This window comes from Lupinus angustifolius, chromosome LG19 (genome assembly GCF_001865875.1).
Source record: "Lupinus angustifolius cultivar Tanjil chromosome LG19, LupAngTanjil_v1.0, whole genome shotgun sequence".
NCBI lineage: Eukaryota > Viridiplantae > Streptophyta > Magnoliopsida > Fabales > Fabaceae > Lupinus > Lupinus angustifolius.
The window spans coordinates 7171171-7189871 of NC_032027.1; the positions used below are offsets into that span (position 1 = coordinate 7171171).

At 35.6% G+C, this 18701-nt stretch overlaps 3 protein-coding genes across 4 annotated transcripts in view; 1 reads left to right on the plus strand and 2 right to left on the minus strand.

Annotated features, from left to right (window-relative positions):
* LOC109334428 overlaps positions 1-2383 on the plus strand; it is a 24248-nt gene extending 21865 nt beyond the window's left edge. The window contains exon 15 of the mRNA XM_019570211.1: positions 2370-2383. The gene's annotated coding sequence lies outside the window, so the exon portion shown is untranslated. The remainder of the gene's footprint in view (positions 1-2369) is intronic.
* Positions 11271-12396, minus strand: LOC109333806. Its single transcript, XM_019569380.1, has 2 exons — positions 12170-12396; positions 11271-11763 (listed from the first exon to the last, which is right to left on the minus strand). The coding sequence occupies exons 1-2, from the start codon at positions 12262-12264 to the stop codon at positions 11508-11510; spliced, it is 351 nt and encodes a 116-aa protein (XP_019424925.1). The 5' UTR covers positions 12265-12396; the 3' UTR covers positions 11271-11507.
* On the minus strand, positions 14103-18436 carry LOC109333560 (protein RTF1 homolog). 2 transcript variants are annotated; one of them, XM_019569047.1, is made up of 2 exons: positions 18338-18436; positions 14103-16277 (listed from the first exon to the last, which is right to left on the minus strand). In XM_019569047.1, the coding sequence occupies exon 2, from the start codon at positions 16234-16236 to the stop codon at positions 14308-14310; it is 1929 nt and encodes a 642-aa protein (XP_019424592.1). In that variant the 5' UTR covers positions 16237-16277; positions 18338-18436; the 3' UTR covers positions 14103-14307. The 2 variants fall into 2 exon arrangements, with proteins under 2 accessions (XP_019424592.1, XP_019424593.1); XM_019569048.1 differs by lacking the exon at positions 18338-18436 and adding an exon at positions 16682-16872.

The window sequence follows — 18701 nt, forward strand, 5'->3', positions numbered from 1 at the left end:
GATAAATGGTGAATTTATGATATTGTTTGGGAATAAGTGTTGTTTACATTACATAGGTTGATTAGATAATTGTTTATGAGAACAATTGATGAGTTTGGTTTACTCATGTGGATTGGATAATTGTTTACGAGAACAACTGATGAGTTATAATATGATATGTTATATATATATGAACTGTTTTTCATATCTAAGTGTAATATTCTGAGTAAGTCCACGCCGACAGTGAATTATATTCATTAGATGTCTTACTCTCTCTATTTCTTTTTTTTTTCTATTGCTTGCTTTTCGGACGTGTGCTCGTCAGGTAGACAGCTTTGCTCGGATTTGGAACTACCCGTCCGTGATGTTCCAGGAGGGGGCATGCAGAATTGAGGAGAGGCAATACCCTAGCTTTGGAGTTAGCCACTACGAGTTGCTTATCATTTTGCGACTTTTGAAACACTGACGGCTTTAGCTTGTTCATGTCTTTGTTTAGTGTCTTTTGGCGATGATTAATAGTTCTGCCCTTTCTTGTTGGATATGTATATTAAGTACTTATGATCTTTTATATCTATGAAGATGTATATTCAGGAAATTTTGTATCATTTTAGTTACCGTTAGGTAACCGGTTTTGATTTCCGCGTTATATGTTACTTAAAGTGATGTCCCGGAAAAGAAAAGTTTTTAAAAGGAAACAATTTTATACATCACCATTTCAAAAAACAATTTACCCATTTTTCCGTAATGTTTTTTAGAAGTATTTTTTGGGGCGTTACAGCCTCATGGCCAGGTTTGCTGCAGATTTTACAGATAAGATGGTGATGATGGTTATCATTACTGCGAGTTGTGGAAGAACTTGTATTATTGTTGCTGAATGTAGATCGAATGAATGTCCGTTGGGTAGTGAAGGCAACATGTGTAGGAAGAAGTGGTGCTTGAGTGATAGGTGGAGAAATGGGAGTTGTGTGACGAGAGTGCTCGTGTTCTATGCGAGCTTCCTCTTGGATAGTAAGCCCGTGAGATCATCAACAGTGACATCATCGGATTTCATCATAAATGTTGTGGAGAAGGCTCCATAGGAAGAATCAAGACCACTTAAGATGTAGCCTACAAGATCCTCATCAGAAACATGGTACAAATTTTCAGCCAGAGAATCAGCAATAGAGCGCTTACGTTCAAGGTATTCCTGCATAGGTAGAGCTCCTTTTGGCATAGTTTGGAGTTGAGACATAAGAGCCATACAACGTGCTCTAGTCTTTTCCTGGAATGTCTTCTCGATAGCATACCACATCATGTGAGAAGAAGTGTAACACACAACCAAAAAGAGAGCTCGTTCTGAGAGTGTGGACCTAAGCCAAAGGAGCACAAATCTTTCACGCTTTTTCCATAGTACATAATCAGGATTGGTTCAGTGGTGAAAATACTAGCAGTGGTTGTAGTAGAATGCGTCTCTGATGGGGGCACAAGGTTTAGGACAAAAGGTTCTAGCTCAAAAGTTTCAAGGGCAGAGAAAACAGTGGACCGCCATAAGGAATAGTTGTCACGATCCAGCTTAATAGTGATAAAAGGTATTTGAAGACTCATATTAGATGTGGAGGAGTTTGCAAGAGCTAGAAGAGAGAAAGTATTGTTAGCCATGAAAGGCAACAGAAAAGAAAAAACAGATAGGGAGATAGAAAAAAAATCAAGTGGCTCTGGATACCATATAGAAAAGTAGTGTTTCTTATTATATGAAGAGTGTTACAGCAGAGATATATATACTATAATGAATACCAGAAAATAAACTAAGAAGTCATAAATACACGACACTAAGTATAACAGTATACGTAAGACTAGGGAATCAAATAACAAGCTTTGAAACAGTCATGAACAGACATGTTGGTTATTACTCCCAAACTTTTCCTTTCCCTTCATTCTCTTCTAAAATTCAACTTCCAAACTAACCTTAAGGTGTACGCATGGTTGTTATGTGGTGTGCCTTCTCTTCACCGCAACACCCATGTTTCCCTTGGACACACCCAAATAATATATCTTTTACTTATAAATATTTTTCAAATATTTCATCTAGTTAATGTGAGATTTCTCTTTTTTTCATTTAACACTTTGTGCAGTTGTTGGCCTCCCAAGTCTGGTTGGCTTTATTTTCACTATGAAGCTTGTTAATATAATGAGCTTCAATAAAAGTGAATATACCCTTAATTAGTTAAAGTATACTTAAATTTTAACTACTTTAATACTTATATATTATAAGTGCAAAAATTTGTTATATGATTATCATAATCAAAAGTAAGAGTGAGCGTGAGACGGGTTGGGACGGGTTAAGCATGTTCCTCACCCGTTCCTAAATATTGCTCGGGTCAATTTTTGATCCGAAATCCGTCCCTAATTAGGATGGGACACGAGAGAGACGGGTATAAAATAAGACATGTTAAGATAGGGACGGGTCTGGGTTGGAAAATGACGAAAATAACAAAAATGATAAACGTAGATTTTTTTCTCAAATATTTAAGCATGTACAATCAAAATTATCATAATATGTATATAAACTCAACTAAAACCTACATTCCACATACATGAGTATATAAACTACAAACCGTAAATTGCATCCTTCAAACTAAAAACTATCACAATCACGTGACTGGAAATTATATAAGACATTGTAAATGTTCTTGTTAGACTCAGAGTATTCAGACGATCATCAAGGGTTATTCGACGACCATCGTGTGTGAGCTTGACCTGGATCCATTGATCGGGGTCAACTTATTGCTTTAGGACTGATATTTGAGTAGCCTCTAAACATAGGGGTAGGTTATGATGGTGGTCTGCCTTTGACCGACACGTGGAGGGTTGGTAATGCTTTATATGGTGACCTTGAGAGTCCAACTGATGCGTCAGATCATTTCAGATTATTTGCTTCGTTTCCTGAGCCACTATTAGATCATCCTGGAGTGGCTTTGAACGGACGGGATGAGCCCTCATATTGGGCTTCAGGTGAGGCCCGGGTCCATCACTTTTCCTATAAATAGGGGGTTGTCCCCTTCATTTTTCCTCACTTTGCTTTTAGAGAAATTTCCTCTTGTTGGGCTTGCAATGTTCTTGAATCCAGGTATCAAACCTTTCTTTCTTCCAAAATTTCCGACTTCGAACACCCGGTGATTCCTTTTTTCTTTTCTTTATATATATATAACTTTTTTTGGTCATAGCAATGTTTAGTGATGAGTCTAGTTCTGATGAGGTTGAGATCCTGCCCGAACCTCTGTCTGTTTTCAATAAAATCGCCCCTATCACCGTTGGCATGCTCGACTTGTCTTTGCCGTGGGTAATAGCTGGTTTGCCTGGAGGTGACCGAAACAACTCTATCTGACGACCTTGTTACGTAACCTAGGGTGAAAAGGGATTGAGGGTGACACTATTGTGATGGATCAGACAGCTTTCTTCGAGAAGTAGTGTTCGATCTTGGATGGTATGTCCAGTTCGGATTCTAACGCTTCTTTTGGTGACAGGTTAATCATGTGACATAACTTTGCTGATCATGTCGATCAGTTCCTCATCCCGCAGGGTATGGCAAGTCCCAAATCATATGACATAACTTGGCTCTTAATGGGTGTTATTAGCTCTATCAGATGTTAATTTATGAAAGCTCAATTGACCAGAAGATCATCTTCCTGGCCAACTTCGGTCTATGCAAGATTTGTCGGATATCGTAGTTGGTTCTTACCACCATAGGGTGGAATTGAAAGTATTGTCGTAACCAACTTGCTGCCACTAAGAGGGCATACACCACATTTTCTAACTTCTGATACTTGAGCTCGGGACCCTGTAATGTCTTGCTAGTGAAATTGACTAGGTTCTGTCCTACTGTATTTTCATGGATCAGAGCGGATGCCACGACCTCATCAATTACGACCAGGTATGTACAATGGTTCTCTGGGTTCAGGTTTTGTGAGGACTAGATGTGTAGCTAGGTATTGCTTGAAAATTTGGAAGGCATGTTCACAATCATGTGACAATTCAATTTTTTTGCTTTTCTAGAGCAACTAAAAGAGGGGAAGGGAATGTTTGGCGGTTGTGGGAAGAAGTATGGACAAGGCCTCCAATCGCCCATTCAATTGTTGGACTTCCTTATCTGAGCGAGGGCTTCACATTGCTATGATAGCTTAGCATTTTGTAGGATTTGCTTTTATTCCCCGGGTGGTCAATAGGAAATCGAGGAATTTCTCAACGTCCACCCCAAAGGTGCACTTTTCCTAGTTAAGTCGCATGTTGTATTTTCACAACTGCCTGAATATATTTTCAAGGATAGACACATAATCCTCCTCGGGAAGACTTTTAGAGATCATGTCGTCCATGTATACTTCCATATGTAATCTGACCTAGTCTTCAAACAACTTACTCATCATTCTTTGATAGGTGGCTCCGACATTCTTCAGCCTGAATGACATGATAGTATAACAATATACGACCTTAGTAGTGATGAAGGCAATTTTCTCTTGATCTGGTGGGTACATGGGGATTTGATTGTAATCGGAGTAGGCATCCATGAACAACAAATACTAGTAACCAGAGAAGTTGTCCACCAAGCGATCGATGTTTGGAAGAGGGTTTGGATCCTTAGGACACACCTTGTTCAAGTCTGTGTAGTCGACACACATCCGCCATTTTCCAGATGTTTTTTTTTACCAGCACCACATTTGCAAACCAAGTTGTGTGGGTAATTTCTCGGATGAAACCAACTTCGAGGAATTCGGAGACCTTCCGGGCAACCTCTACTATTCTTTCTATGCTCATTTTTTATCTTTTTTGTGCGATTGGATTTGCACCGGGTTTGGTGGTTAACCGTTGACAAATGATTGAAGGATCAATTCTTGGCATGTCAACAGCGGACCAAACAAAAAGGTCTATGTTGGCTTTCAAACAATTAACCAGCCTTGATTTTTCAATTTTTACGAGGATGTTGTCGACGTAAACTAGGTTGCCTTTTTGCGGCCCAAGTTGCAAAGGAATTTTGTCCCCTTATGGTTGAGGTCAAAAGTCTCCTTCGTCTACTATGGTGTCCAATTCAACCAAATGGACGCCTCTTTGCCATTTGGTTGGGGGCGGTGCCCTCCTTGTGGGCTGACTTGGCTGGAGATTCATGTGGTAGCAGCTCCTGCCACTATTTTGATCTATTTTAACTATGCATACTCGGAGGTATGAGGATTGGAATTTTCAACATAAAGATAGGACTTTCAAGCCGATTTAAGGTTGGTCGGCCAATAATGACGTTGTAAGCGCACTCAAAGGTTGTTCGCCGATAGTCAACTAGACATCCACACACCCTCCTAGGGTAATTCCTTGACTAGTGAATCCCACCAACTGGCCATTATATGGTAATAGATCTCAATCATTCAATTCCATTTTCTCAATCTTAAAACATGAGGTTCACTGAGTTGCCTTGGTCGATGAAAAGTCTTCCAACTTTCTTGTTATTCAACTTAGCGGTGATGACTAGCGGATCCCCATGGCCTCGGACGATACCTTCGTAATCACGATCGTCAAATGAGATTGGGGGTGTAATTCCATTCTTGCCTTGTTGGCGAGCGCTTTTGGTGTTGGATTGTATAATTTCCTAGACGTATCTTTTATGGGTTGCTCTTGAAGTGCCCCCTACATCAAAACCTCCGGAAATGGTGTTAATATAATGGGCTCTTCTTTCTCTGGTTGTTGGAACAATATGTGTCTACCCGGTCCCTGTTTGGATGGAGTTCCCTTTTATTTTTTTGGGGGGAACGCCTCCTTGAGGAACTGGGTCGACGTGACGATGGTGACCGTTCACGACGGGTTACCCTAGCGATGAAATGTTGCACATGGTCAGATTGTATTAAATCTTCTATTGTGTCTCGGAGTTGGGTACAATCCTTCTTGATGTGCCTGAATATGTTGCGGAAATCATAATACTCTTTGTCATTTGGTTGGGGCGGTCCCCTCCTTATGGGCTGACTTGGCCAAAGATTCACGTGGTAGCAACTTCTGGCATTATTTTGATCTCTTTTAACACTGCACACACAGAGGTCAGAGGATAGGAATTTCAAGCTGATTTAAGGTTGGTTATCCACTAATGGTGATGCAAGCAGATTTGCAATCAGCGTGTTACCCTGGCCATAAAATGTTGCACATGGCCAACTTGTATTAAATCTTCTATTGTGTCTCGAAGTTAGGTACAATCCTCTGTTATGTGCCTGAATTATGCTGTGGAAATTAGAGTACTTAGATTGGTCCCGGGCTCCCAATTTTCTACTTGGGTTTGGTTTGGGCAGTTGGACAAGGTGGGTGGCCATGACATCTTGTAAAATATTGGAATGGCTGGCATTACGTGGTGTGTAGGTAGTGTATTTGGATTCTTTAGGCGGTGGTGGGGGTTGTGTTTGGGATGATCATGAAATTTTGGCCGTTTGGTTTTCCGTGAGGGGTGGTCGTATGTGATGTGGTCGAAGGATGCTCAGGTGGGATGTGTTTCTTCTAGGTTAATGAATTGTTGAGCCTTTGAGAAGATGTCTTCCATTACAAGGTCAGAATATTTGGCTAGTTCTTGTCTGAAAAGACCATCTTGTAGGCCTTTGACCAAGATATGCACCGCCACATCAGGACTTAAGGTAAGAACATTCCTAGCCTCTGTATTGAACCGATCTAGGTATGTGCAGAGGGGTTTGTGTTTCCCTTACCGAATACTGGACAAGGTGTATGAAGACCTCGGTTGTTCCTTGCTTGACGTAAATTGGACGTTGATTTATCAACAAAGGTTGTCCATTAATTTATGATGTTTGGCGGCAACTAGTTCTACTTGACTAAGAGGTTGTTCTTGGTTTCGAGTGGTTACCATGGTGTAGGTAAACCATAGACGATGCCAATATTGTTTAGTACATATCGGAAGTGACCAGAACTGGGAATCAGATTGAGTAGCTTGCTTTTAGAGGTCGATCAGAATGGAAATTGAACCTGTTGGTGGAGGTACCTGAGAGTGTGTGAGAGTAAATATGAGAGGGATGAGAGCAAAGAGTAATGAATGTAAGTAATAAATGTGAGAGTGAGATCTTAATTATACTTCGTGCGTGAAAGTTCCCTATTTATAGAGTTTTGGGATGGTGGACATGGCATTTGGCCCTTGGCTAGTTGTGATTCAAGACCTGCTATGGGAGTTTGGTAGGCATGCATTAGGTTGTCCTTCGGTACCATGTAGGTATGTTATTGTTGATATATCGGGGGGCAAATAGTTTGTAAGCGGCATAGCAGGTGGAGTGTCAGCAGCGCATTAATGGCGAGTCGGAGGCACATTAATGGCGGGTCAGGGCGCATTAATGGTGGGTCAGAGGCGCATTAATGACGCGCCAGGGTGCATTAATGACCCCTGCGATAAGCCTTGCTTGGCCTTGGTCGGTAATGATGGTATATCCTTAGTCGGATATCTACCCGGTTTATTCGAGGTGGAAAACATACTATATCTCATAAGTATGCAAACTTTTGATCGCTTAAAATACATTTTAAATGAGTTATTCAATGGTGTAAGTAAGTTCTCTTTACACTATAGCTAATGGATCTTAACCTTAAAAGTTGTATATTGTTTCATTTCTTATCCTTTTAAAGTTACATTGTATATGTATCCTCTTTAAATTTGGTTTTCTTCAATTATAGAGTTATAGTTGTTGCATCTGATGGTCCCATTAGTTAATCCAATGAAAATTTTGGTTATGGTCTTTCTGATAAATTACTCATAGGTAGTAGCATAGGTGTCTCTAAGGCTTTGTTTGGGAGTTATGAGGGAAAGGAAAGGAGAGGGATGAGAGGGTAAAGAGGGGGAGGAAAGGAAGGAGAAGAGATGGCAAATCCAACTAAACCCTTCCCTTGTTTGGGAGTGTGAAATTTAGATAGGAGGGGATGGAGAGTTAATATAATATAAAAATATTATTTTATCCCTCCCCCTTTAAAAAATCAATAATATGTTATGTATTATATGTTATAGAATAATATTAGTAAGGATAGTTAGGTAATTTGGCCTATTTCCTCCCAAAACACCCCAATTTGGGGGAACTGTGTATTTTGGCATTTGGAGGGTTTGAGGGGGTTTGAAAATTCCTTCAAAACCCTCCCTTCCCCTCCACTAAACTCCCAAACAAGGGAATCCCTCTCCTAAACCCTCCCCTTCCTTCCCTCCCCCTCCAAAATGGTACTCCCAAACACACCCTAAGAGGTTTTCATGTAACGATTTTTATGATCAATTGTCGTCTCTAAGAGGTTGAATGAATAAGGAGATGTTGGTTAGTGATGGTTAGTGACTGAAGGGATTGAAACTCTCACCTCCATCAAGAGTTACGAATCTGAAATGATGTCTTTTTGCTTTTTGTAACTTTCTTATATTAAATGAATTTTACAGGCTTAATTACATGAATATCCTTTAGGCATATTTTAAAGTTCTATAATAGTAAGGGCAAAATTGGAATATAAAAAATATGCATGTTCAATTACCTAAACGCTCTTTATGTCGTTTTACCTTTATATAGTAATATAGATATAATGATATATTATTACTACCATTGGACAAAGCTAACTCAATAACTAAACAAATTCTGAAAATAACTTTAAAATTTTGTATTAATTATTAATTTATTATATTTAGTTGGGTGAAACTTGACATTGAAAAAAAAACAAACTATATTTATACTAGAAGAGATCTGTTTACACCCAAGTTAAGTTACAGTAATTACACTCAATCTTAGTCATTCATTTTCTTAAATCCAATGAACCAAATTGGTGAAACTTAAAAGTTATTAAGATTTTTTTCTCATCACTTATTGCACTCACCAATTTGGTTCGTTGGATCTAAGAAAATGAATGGCTGAGATTGAGTATAACTAGTGTAACTTATTTTGGGCGTAAACAGATCTCTCCTTTATCTATCTAATATATAAAATCAAAATATGATTAAGGGGCAAATATACAATTGAACATATGTAATTTCTATATTCCAATTTTGTTCTTTACTATATCGTATGTTTAGATGTTAGCCTTTGTAACATACAAGTTGCTAATAATTTTGTATGTATTGCATAAAACATAAAAAGAAATGAAAATTAATTGGATTTGATACATTTCATTAACTCCATAATTCTAGTATGTCAATAACGGGTTGAAATTCCACTATGCAGAATAGAAAAATATATTGCGGCAAAGTTGAAAACTTTGAAGGAAAGTAAGTATATATGTGTAGAAACTTTGAGAAATTTATAAGCACAAGTTGATAAATCTATAAAAAGTTTGTATAAACATTTGTAGGTATAGAGCTAGTATATATAAAACTAAAATATGGTGTAATCATTATCATTATGTAAGTTCTACTTTCCTATTTTTTCCTTCCGATTTTTTAATTTCTGCAAAAAAACATAATCATAGGTAACTACCATCAAAATATTAATTGCAAGTTGAAACTACATCTATCCCTTTAAATTGGACATTCTAATAATTATAATTTAAAGTATATCAAATAAAAAAATTCTAATATAAAATATACCAAAAACAAAAAAAAATATTCTAATTATACATAAATATATAAAAATTGAATATTTAGTTGTATAAAATAAAAAGTAAATTGACATACACAGAGTACCTATAAACACACTAGTTATTTATAAGAAGTAAAACTTTTGAAAAACTACAAGTAAGTTATAAAGGTGAATCAATAACTTTCCATAAACTACTTTTATTTCTTCTGTTAACAAACAACACTCTAACCTTTTTGACCAGGTAAAGCTCATCATGTCAAACATGGATCTAGATTATTATTTCATACTTTATGTTATTTCGTGTTTTAAATTATTGTGATATATAGTAAAAACAAAATTTAATTGAAAAATAATCAAGTAATAAATTTCCAGGTAATTGTATATAGTGTGACACAAAATATTGAATACTTTTCTTTAGGGTTGATACATGAGAATAAAATATCTCGTATACGATAAGACAATTTATTTCCTTAAATTTACTCGTTGTTTGACATGTGTTTTATGTTTTATTTTTTTTATAATGTTTTAAAATGAAAACTTCTAAAATGAATGAAAATAAGGCACATATCAAACGATTAATAAATTTAAGGAAATAAGTTATCTCATAATATGAGAAAATACTTTATTTTCTTTAGACATTCGTTTGACACTCAATTATTATTTAATTCAATAAATTTAATTTATGAACAAAATAAGTTAAACTTAATTTAAAAAATGAAGTCATTAAATAAACAAGCTGAGATTGAGAAAAATGCAATCTAATTTATTTGGTTGATGACTATATATCTATAAATAATCTTTAATTTATATATTTTAAATATATAATTATACCTATTAAAACTATTTTATAATTATTAAATAAATATAATTTTTATATTAATATGAATATAATATATAATATGTTACATTTAATTTTTTTTTATACAAATAAGTTTAAAAGTGATATTTCACTTCTTATATACATATATGTTTATCTCAGTAATCGGAAAGTTCTTAAATTTTAATTTAATCGATTTTAAATACTCAGACCTAGATTCATTAAGCTAAATTCAATTCAATCGTCAACAAAGTATTGATTAAATGTGTACCTCTACTGGATTGAAAGTTCAGTTCCTGATAGCAATACTGGTTAAGAAGGATAGTCACAAATCTTGAAAGAGATTAATTCCTTATCGAAAGAGGGGTGGAATATCATCCAAAAAGTTCAATTATTTTATTTTGACCTTTATATGCTTTCCAAGTTTGAACATGCACCCAGTTGAATCAACCGTGTGTGGTGATTAAATTATAATTTAATGATATTTTATTTTACTTTGACCATGATGACCGCCTTAATATTGGGGCAGTTGAGTAAGATTGAAACGAGAGGAAAGAAAGAAGAATTGTAGAATGGGTCATGGTCATAAAATGTATCCTGACATGTCTATCGACGTGTCTAAATCATTCCCTTTTATTTGGAATAGGATGAGTTAGAAAGAAAAATTATTGTCCCAAATTATATATTACATTAACACAAATATGATATATTAATTCAAAGATTAAATATCTATCGTTATTTCTATCTTTATTCCATTATTATTGAGATACAAAATATGGTTTAGTACTTTATCTGTGACTTTGTTCGGTAAGTTGGGATGAAAGCCTCAAAATTAATATGTATGTTAATAAATACTATTCATTATTCAACATCTAAATCATTGACCAGTCAAAGGAACAATAAAAAGGTACCATAATATTAAAATCTTAACACGTAAAAGGTGATTGGTTTGAATAGGACATGCATTGACTGATTAAATTTTCTGTTTATTTGACCATAACCCCACCAAGAAAAATATCATATCATTTGTCAGAAGCATCTCATCAATATTCAATTCCCACCACAACTAAAACTCACAACAAGACAAAAACCTTTCAACAATCAATTTCAATCAATAATAATTAAAAATGCTAAAATAAATTACTATAATTAATCAATGTTAATTTTACATAATAACACTAACAAGATGAAGAAGATGATGATGATAAAAAAGAAGATGAAGAAGTAGTTGATTCAAATTTATAGTACTTATCAACAGCAACAGATACATCCCAAGTGCAACTCATTCCTTTTGGGATTGTAACAAGATCTTTAGCTCCAAACTCTACAAAATCTGATGAACCTTTTGGGTATGCTTTCACTTTCCCTTTCAACAAATAACATGTCTCTTCTGCATCAAACTTTAACTGGTACTTCCCTGGTGAGCAACCCCATCTTTCATCCAAACACAAACAAAAAACAAATTATTATGACTATATATATATAATATATGCATATAGATTGGTACAGAGTGCTCGTCTAATAATATAAGGTCTCGTTAGACCTTCATGATAACTAAAAGGTTAAGAGTTCGATTTCTATGAATAATATTTGTTAGAAAAGACAGTCATGAACCTCGAAAGGGATTAATTCCTTACCCAACAAATGAGGGAATATCATTAGTAATACACTTCAATGAATGATAGTGTTATGGTGATTTTTCACTTAATATACATTCTTTGTCATTGATGTTATTTTCATCTAATTCCAAACATTTATAAAATAAAATCTACAATAAAATCTAGTCGAAGAATATTTGTGATTCTAAAAAAATGTAGATAAGAGAGATAGAAAAACATACTTGGGCCAACATTTGATGTTCAATTCATCTAACCGTGACTGAGAGGGATTTCTTTCAATGGTGATTCTAAGATTTGGGTTAGAATCTGAAGCCATAGAATGGAAGAAATATAAGAAGTTTCTACGGAAAATTTGACAAGAGATTAAAGTTCAGCTAGAAGAGTACATTTGGGTACATATAAGTGAGAGAAAAACAAAGGAATTTAGATTAGATAGTCTAGTAGTAGTTAGTGTTAGAAGAGGTAAGACTTTTTTATATATGAAACTTTGAAAGAATAATAATGTGGATATTGGAGTAGTCATTGTTTAATAATTTAACCTATCACGTCATGCCACGTGTGTATCACAATATTGTTTTTTCAATTCACCTCGTGGGGGAATGGGTCCCTCTATGGTTGTCTGTCTTCTATTTGGATAGTAGTAGTACCATTGGATTCTTCTTTTTAAATAATAATAAAAATGAAATTTGCTTTCCTATTTAAGAGATTAATTAAATATATTAAAATGTGTTTCTTTATATTACCAAGCCTATCTCTCGCCTTTTTAGTAAAAAACTAATCTCTTTTGGAATTCGTTGTTACTTCTTCCAACAAATGTCGCTCTCAGGAATCGAACTTTCGACCTTAAAGATCTAGTGATGCTTTATACTATTAAACTAATATATTATTGGTTTATTAAAATGTGTTTGAATGGATCCTTCTATTATTGATAGCTAGATTAAAAAACATGTAAAAATATCATTACTCTATAAGAGTTTTATATTTAAACAACAAATATATCCAAATGTCATTTACAAATACATTTTTTCTTCAGAAAAATTGTTCTTATGTAATTGTCATTCACAAAATTTAAGATTGTATTAATTATTCCTTTATGAATCATATCATTATCTCATTATTGTGAAGAAAGGAAATGAAGTGGAGAGAAAATTGAGAAGAATGTCATAGGAAAGAACAACAATAATTTTGTTTAAAAAATCAATGTTTTTCTTAACTTGTCTTTACAAAACTATAATTGTAAAGTAAGTGAATGAGTATATATATATATATACTAAATACTCTTTATATCAGGCTATCAACCACACTTATCTGAAGCTTATAACTCTACCCCTTTCCAAATTTTGGTGTGGATTCATATCCTTTTTCCCAAAGTTGTTGAAGAATCAATCTTAAAGAAACCTAGGTTGTAAATATTGGGCAACTTCATAGTTACCCATCAATGAGACAACAAGGTTACTCCCTCTTGTTATTCTTCCATATCCAACAATTGAATGAGGATGTTGTGACTTTTGAGTAGTGATAGTGATGTTACACATTTCATCTAGAATTGTCATTAGCCACCCCACCGTCCATGCATTTCTCATGTTTCCAAATATCTTTATTTGCAAGGCATTGTCATAGTCATTCACAATTATGTCAACGGGTCTACCAATGTATTTACCTTAGTAGATATAAAACATCTTCCCCAAATGAGAAAGCTAATCATTGTGCCAATTACTTACCTAATCTGAGTTATGATTGTACTTTTGATTTGTTATTATTCAATAACCTTCCCTCTTCTATTGCCCCTATTTTATGGGACGATTCTAGGGGTTGCTTTCACTTGTTCTATTATTAGTATGTACTCTTCAGCTTTATTTCCAATGAATGGAGGTAAAACAATAACTTGATAAAACAAAACTAATGAGCACTTGGTTTATAAGGTTTGAAAACATCCTTATGCTACACAATAGGCTTTAGCAAGTGCACAGAAAAATGTACAAAGTTGTACTTGTAAGAGAGAAAGTAGATTGAGAAAATATGGTCCAATGCACGAGACATCAACTTGATTGAAACAAAATAGAGACTCCACAAAATAGCTCATTTTTTAAATATTGTTACCCACCTGACTTTCCGCTATCCTTTTCTTTTCAAAGCATCCAGTTAAAACCAATGTTAAATCACACAAATATAGCTAATTTATATTCATCAGTTTTGGAAAGAAAATAAAAACATGATGATCACTTGAAAAGATTCAAGATACTTGGTAGTATAAAGGCATAACAGTACTATAGATAATATGTAAACCAAAACCTAATAAAAGTGTCGACCTGAAAAAATAAATACTTCAACTGGCATGATACAAGGGTAGCAACAAATTTCAAAGAAGGCCTCTTCTTCTCTTATAATCACTAACTGTCAATGTCAGTGCATGCCTCTTGCCATCATTTTCCGGAACTCGAACACCAACAGTTGCTTCTATTCTTTGTTTATTCGCCATAAATCCTGCCTGAACTCCTTGGGCTCCCCCGAAATCTTGGAGTGCAGATAAGGAAATGGGCAGGTCAAAGTTGTGCAGTCGATATGACTCTGTACCTTGATCGGTCGGAGCGCTTGTGTCTACTAACTTCCCAGCTCCAGCAGCAGCTTCCAAGGCAACAGCAGTAGCCACCATGCCACCCTCCGCTGTCACTGCTGCTCCCATCTCATTGCTGCCTGTATCAGCCATTGTACCAGTGGCACTATTACTTGCAGCTTCAATCTCTTCACTAGGTTTGGCAGCATAGTAGTTCCTTGACCTAGTCCATCTCCTTGAAAATGGATCATAACCTGCCTCCCCTGCTTTCAAACCAGTAGTTTTTGGTATTAATTCAGAAGCATTTTTGAAGTTCTCAAACCTGTTCTTTCTGTTCATCTCAGCAAGCCTCAAAGCTTTGGAATCCTTCTCCTGAGCATGCCGAGATGCCTCCAATTCCTGCAGTCGTATCTCAATCCTCTCCACTTCGGCATCATTTTGCATACTTCGTGCTTTAACTAACTCCTTCCTCAGCCGATCCTTCTCAGCTGCAATATTTAGTGGCCTGGTTGAGGCAGATTTTTTCTCTTGTAACATTTGCTTCACAGTAGCTGCTGAGTAAACATAAGTGTTGATCTTTTTTATAGCTTGTTTTTTTTCCAACACATCTTTTTTTATTGGCATCCGGCCTCCGCTTCGGTCTACTTCCTTAACCCACTGTTTAAACTCCTCCTCACGCGGAGCAGAGTCGCTAACCATAGCCATCTGCCACTTCGCAGCAGAAGTTTCACTTCCCCAGACAAGATTCAAATACTTGCATGTAGTTTTATTCTCTAATTTATACTGCTGGTCTGACTCTGTCACGTCAACATTTTTTACCATGCAGAGCCTGTACATAGGCCCAGACTTTAATCTACCAATACCAACTCTAACAAAGCAACCAACAATTAACTCCTCGAAGAAAGGCTCCATTAACCATTTTGCAAGTTTTGATCTGCAAATGGTGATTTCTTTTATATCCTCAAATGAAGGAGCCTCGAATTCAGATATTGTCCTGTCATCATCGCTGTCAATGATTCCTCCATATCCATTCGATACTTCATCATCACTGTGGGACCTACTTTCACTCTCACCTGAGCTACTAAGACTTGTTGAAGTGAAGGGTTCTTGCTTTGATGAAAAAAGACTGGGGGCTGAACTTCTAGGTGCATCTATCAGCTTGCGGTGTGTTTCTGAATCTTGCTGTTTCAACCGTTTTGCACGCAATTCATTCAATGCATCATCCTTGGCAGTTGACCTGTCAGCAGATCTGGCTGATGAACGAACACGAGATGATGGGAGCGGTGGAGTCTGTTCTCTGGGTACAGTTGTCTTTCCCTTATCACGCTTCAACACTATCTTCCCCAACAAAGTTTTATCACCCTTCTTGGCAGCCCTGTCTGACAATATCATCTCTCTTTCAAGTTCAGTCATCTCAGAAAGCTTTCGCCTGTCATCGTCATTCTTATAAAGATCATTGCCAACATTAGATTCGTCACTGCTTTCATCCTCGTGGTCAACACCATCATCCCCTTCTTCCGAATTAACCTCATCATCACCTCTTTCTGCTGGATCTATTCTCTTCTTAAAAGGAACATGTGATCCAGGGGGCATGTTGTCATTATAATTAAGCTCATCATCTGAAGAATCCTCCCCATCGTCTGAATATGCCCCATGTTGTCCTCTTCTCAAAGGTGGAAGAGAGTGTCGGTTTCTCCCTGCAGCCTCCAAAAGCAAATTTTCTAAATCTGCCATAACTCTGCTAGCTCCAGCCTTAAATTCAAATATAACCTATCCTGCATACATATCCCACAACAACATAATCAACCACCGAATCCATAAAACAATTGCTGACAAATTGACAAAAGCATACACATCATTAACACAGCATTAACTGCATAGATGTAATCTCAGTGATTCAAGTACTTATGATGCATAATTAAAAGTGACATTGCAGGCACAGAGGTCTAAGGATATGTGGTCTGATCTCCTAAGCCAATTGGAAATCATAAAGTCTGCAAGCATTACTAACTGAGAGGTTTAATCATATTAACTGATAGGCGAATAAAACAGACTAACATTAATCCAAAAATTGGTAAAAATAACAACATATCAATGCAAAAACAATTGGGGTCTCATCTTCGTCTTCGTGCAATAAAATGTAACCAGAAAAAAAAAACATATGCAGGATCAGTACTACCCTCCCAATATTGTATGTCGCACATCTCGAAAATCAGTGATTCCCTTATGTGGCGTAAGCTTTATTCTTCTCCCATTTATACTGTGGTTACTGATCTCCCATATCAATTGAAATTAGGTTTCTTTCTTCTAATTGGAGTTGGGCCTTCCTGACACAATGTTTCATTGACAAACACCTTTGTATCACGCATGGGCCAGTTTATTTTCCTTCTTTTCATTTACGGCCTAAACTCTCCAAATTAGCTTTACATATTAGACCAATTCTTTTGACTTTTAACAGCACACTTTTAGCTCCAATTAGTATTGAGCTAAATGAGCTAAGACAATTAATTTTAGATTTTATCATAAAAGTTTAATATGTCATCAACTTAAACAAATTAATTCAGATGACTCAGTTGATATAACTGAACATATTAGGTTGCATTGGTACCGATTTTTATATATATACTAAAGAAGAATAATGATACTGATTTATAAGTATGATATTTCTACCATGTTATACACGGCACTGCTTTAGGAATCCGAAAAATAAGTTTTCATGGAAAAACTCACTCTCACGAGATTACACACGTCACTTCCAAATGAAAACTTACTTTCTGTAGATTCTTAAACCGGCACTCATGGGCATACAATAGAAAAACTATTTTACGTAAAAGAGTATCTAAATTAAGCTCTTACCAATCTAAGCTTCGACTTTCGTGAATATAATCATATCTCCTAAGCCGAATGATAATCATAAAGCTAGCAAGCAAAGCAACTTTTCTGGACAGTTTTTTCTATTGTGTGCCAATGGGCACTTTTTATAAATCCAAATAAAGGCAGGTTCTTAAAAGAAGGAGGTGTACATTATCTATGCGGCACTTCACAGGAAAAAGTTGCTTTATGGGAGTCCTAATCCAGCAGAGACAATACAAAAGACCAACTTTGGAGTATGTAAAATTAAGCTCTTATCAGCATAAGCTTCAGTTTTCATGTAAATAACCAAATATCCTAATCCAAATGGTAATAATAACACTAGCCAGCAAAGCACATTTGTATATACTATTTTTCTATTTTATGCCTATGGAAGAAATTCAGAAAGAAAAAAAAAAATTCATGGGAAAACTGTATTTTATCTCTCGAAACACTTCCCAGCAAAAACTTGCAATTTTTGGATTCCTAAACCACCACACTGAAGGTATGTAAAATTAGGCTCTTATGAGTCCAGGCTTAAATTTTCATGCAGGGTCGTGGCAACCTTTAGACATTTGATGCGGTCACAGAGGTCACCGCAACCGCATTGCAGCCACATCCGGTTATGCGGTCCACAATTTGATACGATGGGCCCCATAATTCCTAGGAAGGGCCCTGTTTTCATGCAAATAATCAAATCTCCTAAGCCAAAATTAGAAATAACAAAGCCATCATTCAGCAAGTATAGAACATTCTTCGGTGTAGCTTGAGCATAATATTCTGCATACATAACAGCATTTATTAATATAATAACAATGTCACACTATGCACTAAAAAACTCGTTCTAAATCAACACCAAACCCTAAATAACATAAGCAAATACACGGAACATTCAAAATTGAAGAGTAACTAACATACTCAACATTAGTAAATTAAAAAATTAAAAAGAATATGAAACAAGAAAATGGAATGAGAGGGTAGTTACTGTGAGTGAAAAAGAGATGAAGTAGTACGATATCGTTTGAATGCACGGTATAAGAGAACGTTAAAACCCTAACACTGATGTATAAGAAGAAGACGATGGGGTTTAAGATAGTACGGTCTTCTTATCTACTGTATCGCTTTTTTCGTCAAGGGGCTATTTATAAGTATAAAGTGTTCCTTGATTGATAAGCATTCTTACTTATATTTATTATATATTATTTTAAGGATATTTGTAAATAAATTCTATCGTAGAGAATATTTTCTTATTTTTTATAAAAAAACAATTTTTTTGAGATTATCATCAAAACTAAATTCTAACAATTCACAGAAAACTGTTACTTTATTAGTTTTCGAGATTAATTTAA

What these genes read in the sequence shown, in the direction of transcription:
- LOC109333806 (XM_019569380.1), bottom strand. Translation starts at nt 12,264, where the DNA reads ATGGCTTCAGATTCTAACCCAAATCTTAGAATCACCATTGAAAGAAAT. An exon ending in AACATCAAATGTTGGCCCAA is followed by an intron (nt 11,764 to 12,169) that starts GTATGTTTTTCT and finishes TTTGGATGAAAG; the next exon opens with ATGGGGTTGCTCACCAGGGA.
- LOC109333560 (XM_019569047.1), bottom strand. Translation starts at nt 16,236, where the DNA reads ATGGCAGATTTAGAAAATTTGCTTTTGGAGGCTGCAGGGAGAAACCGA.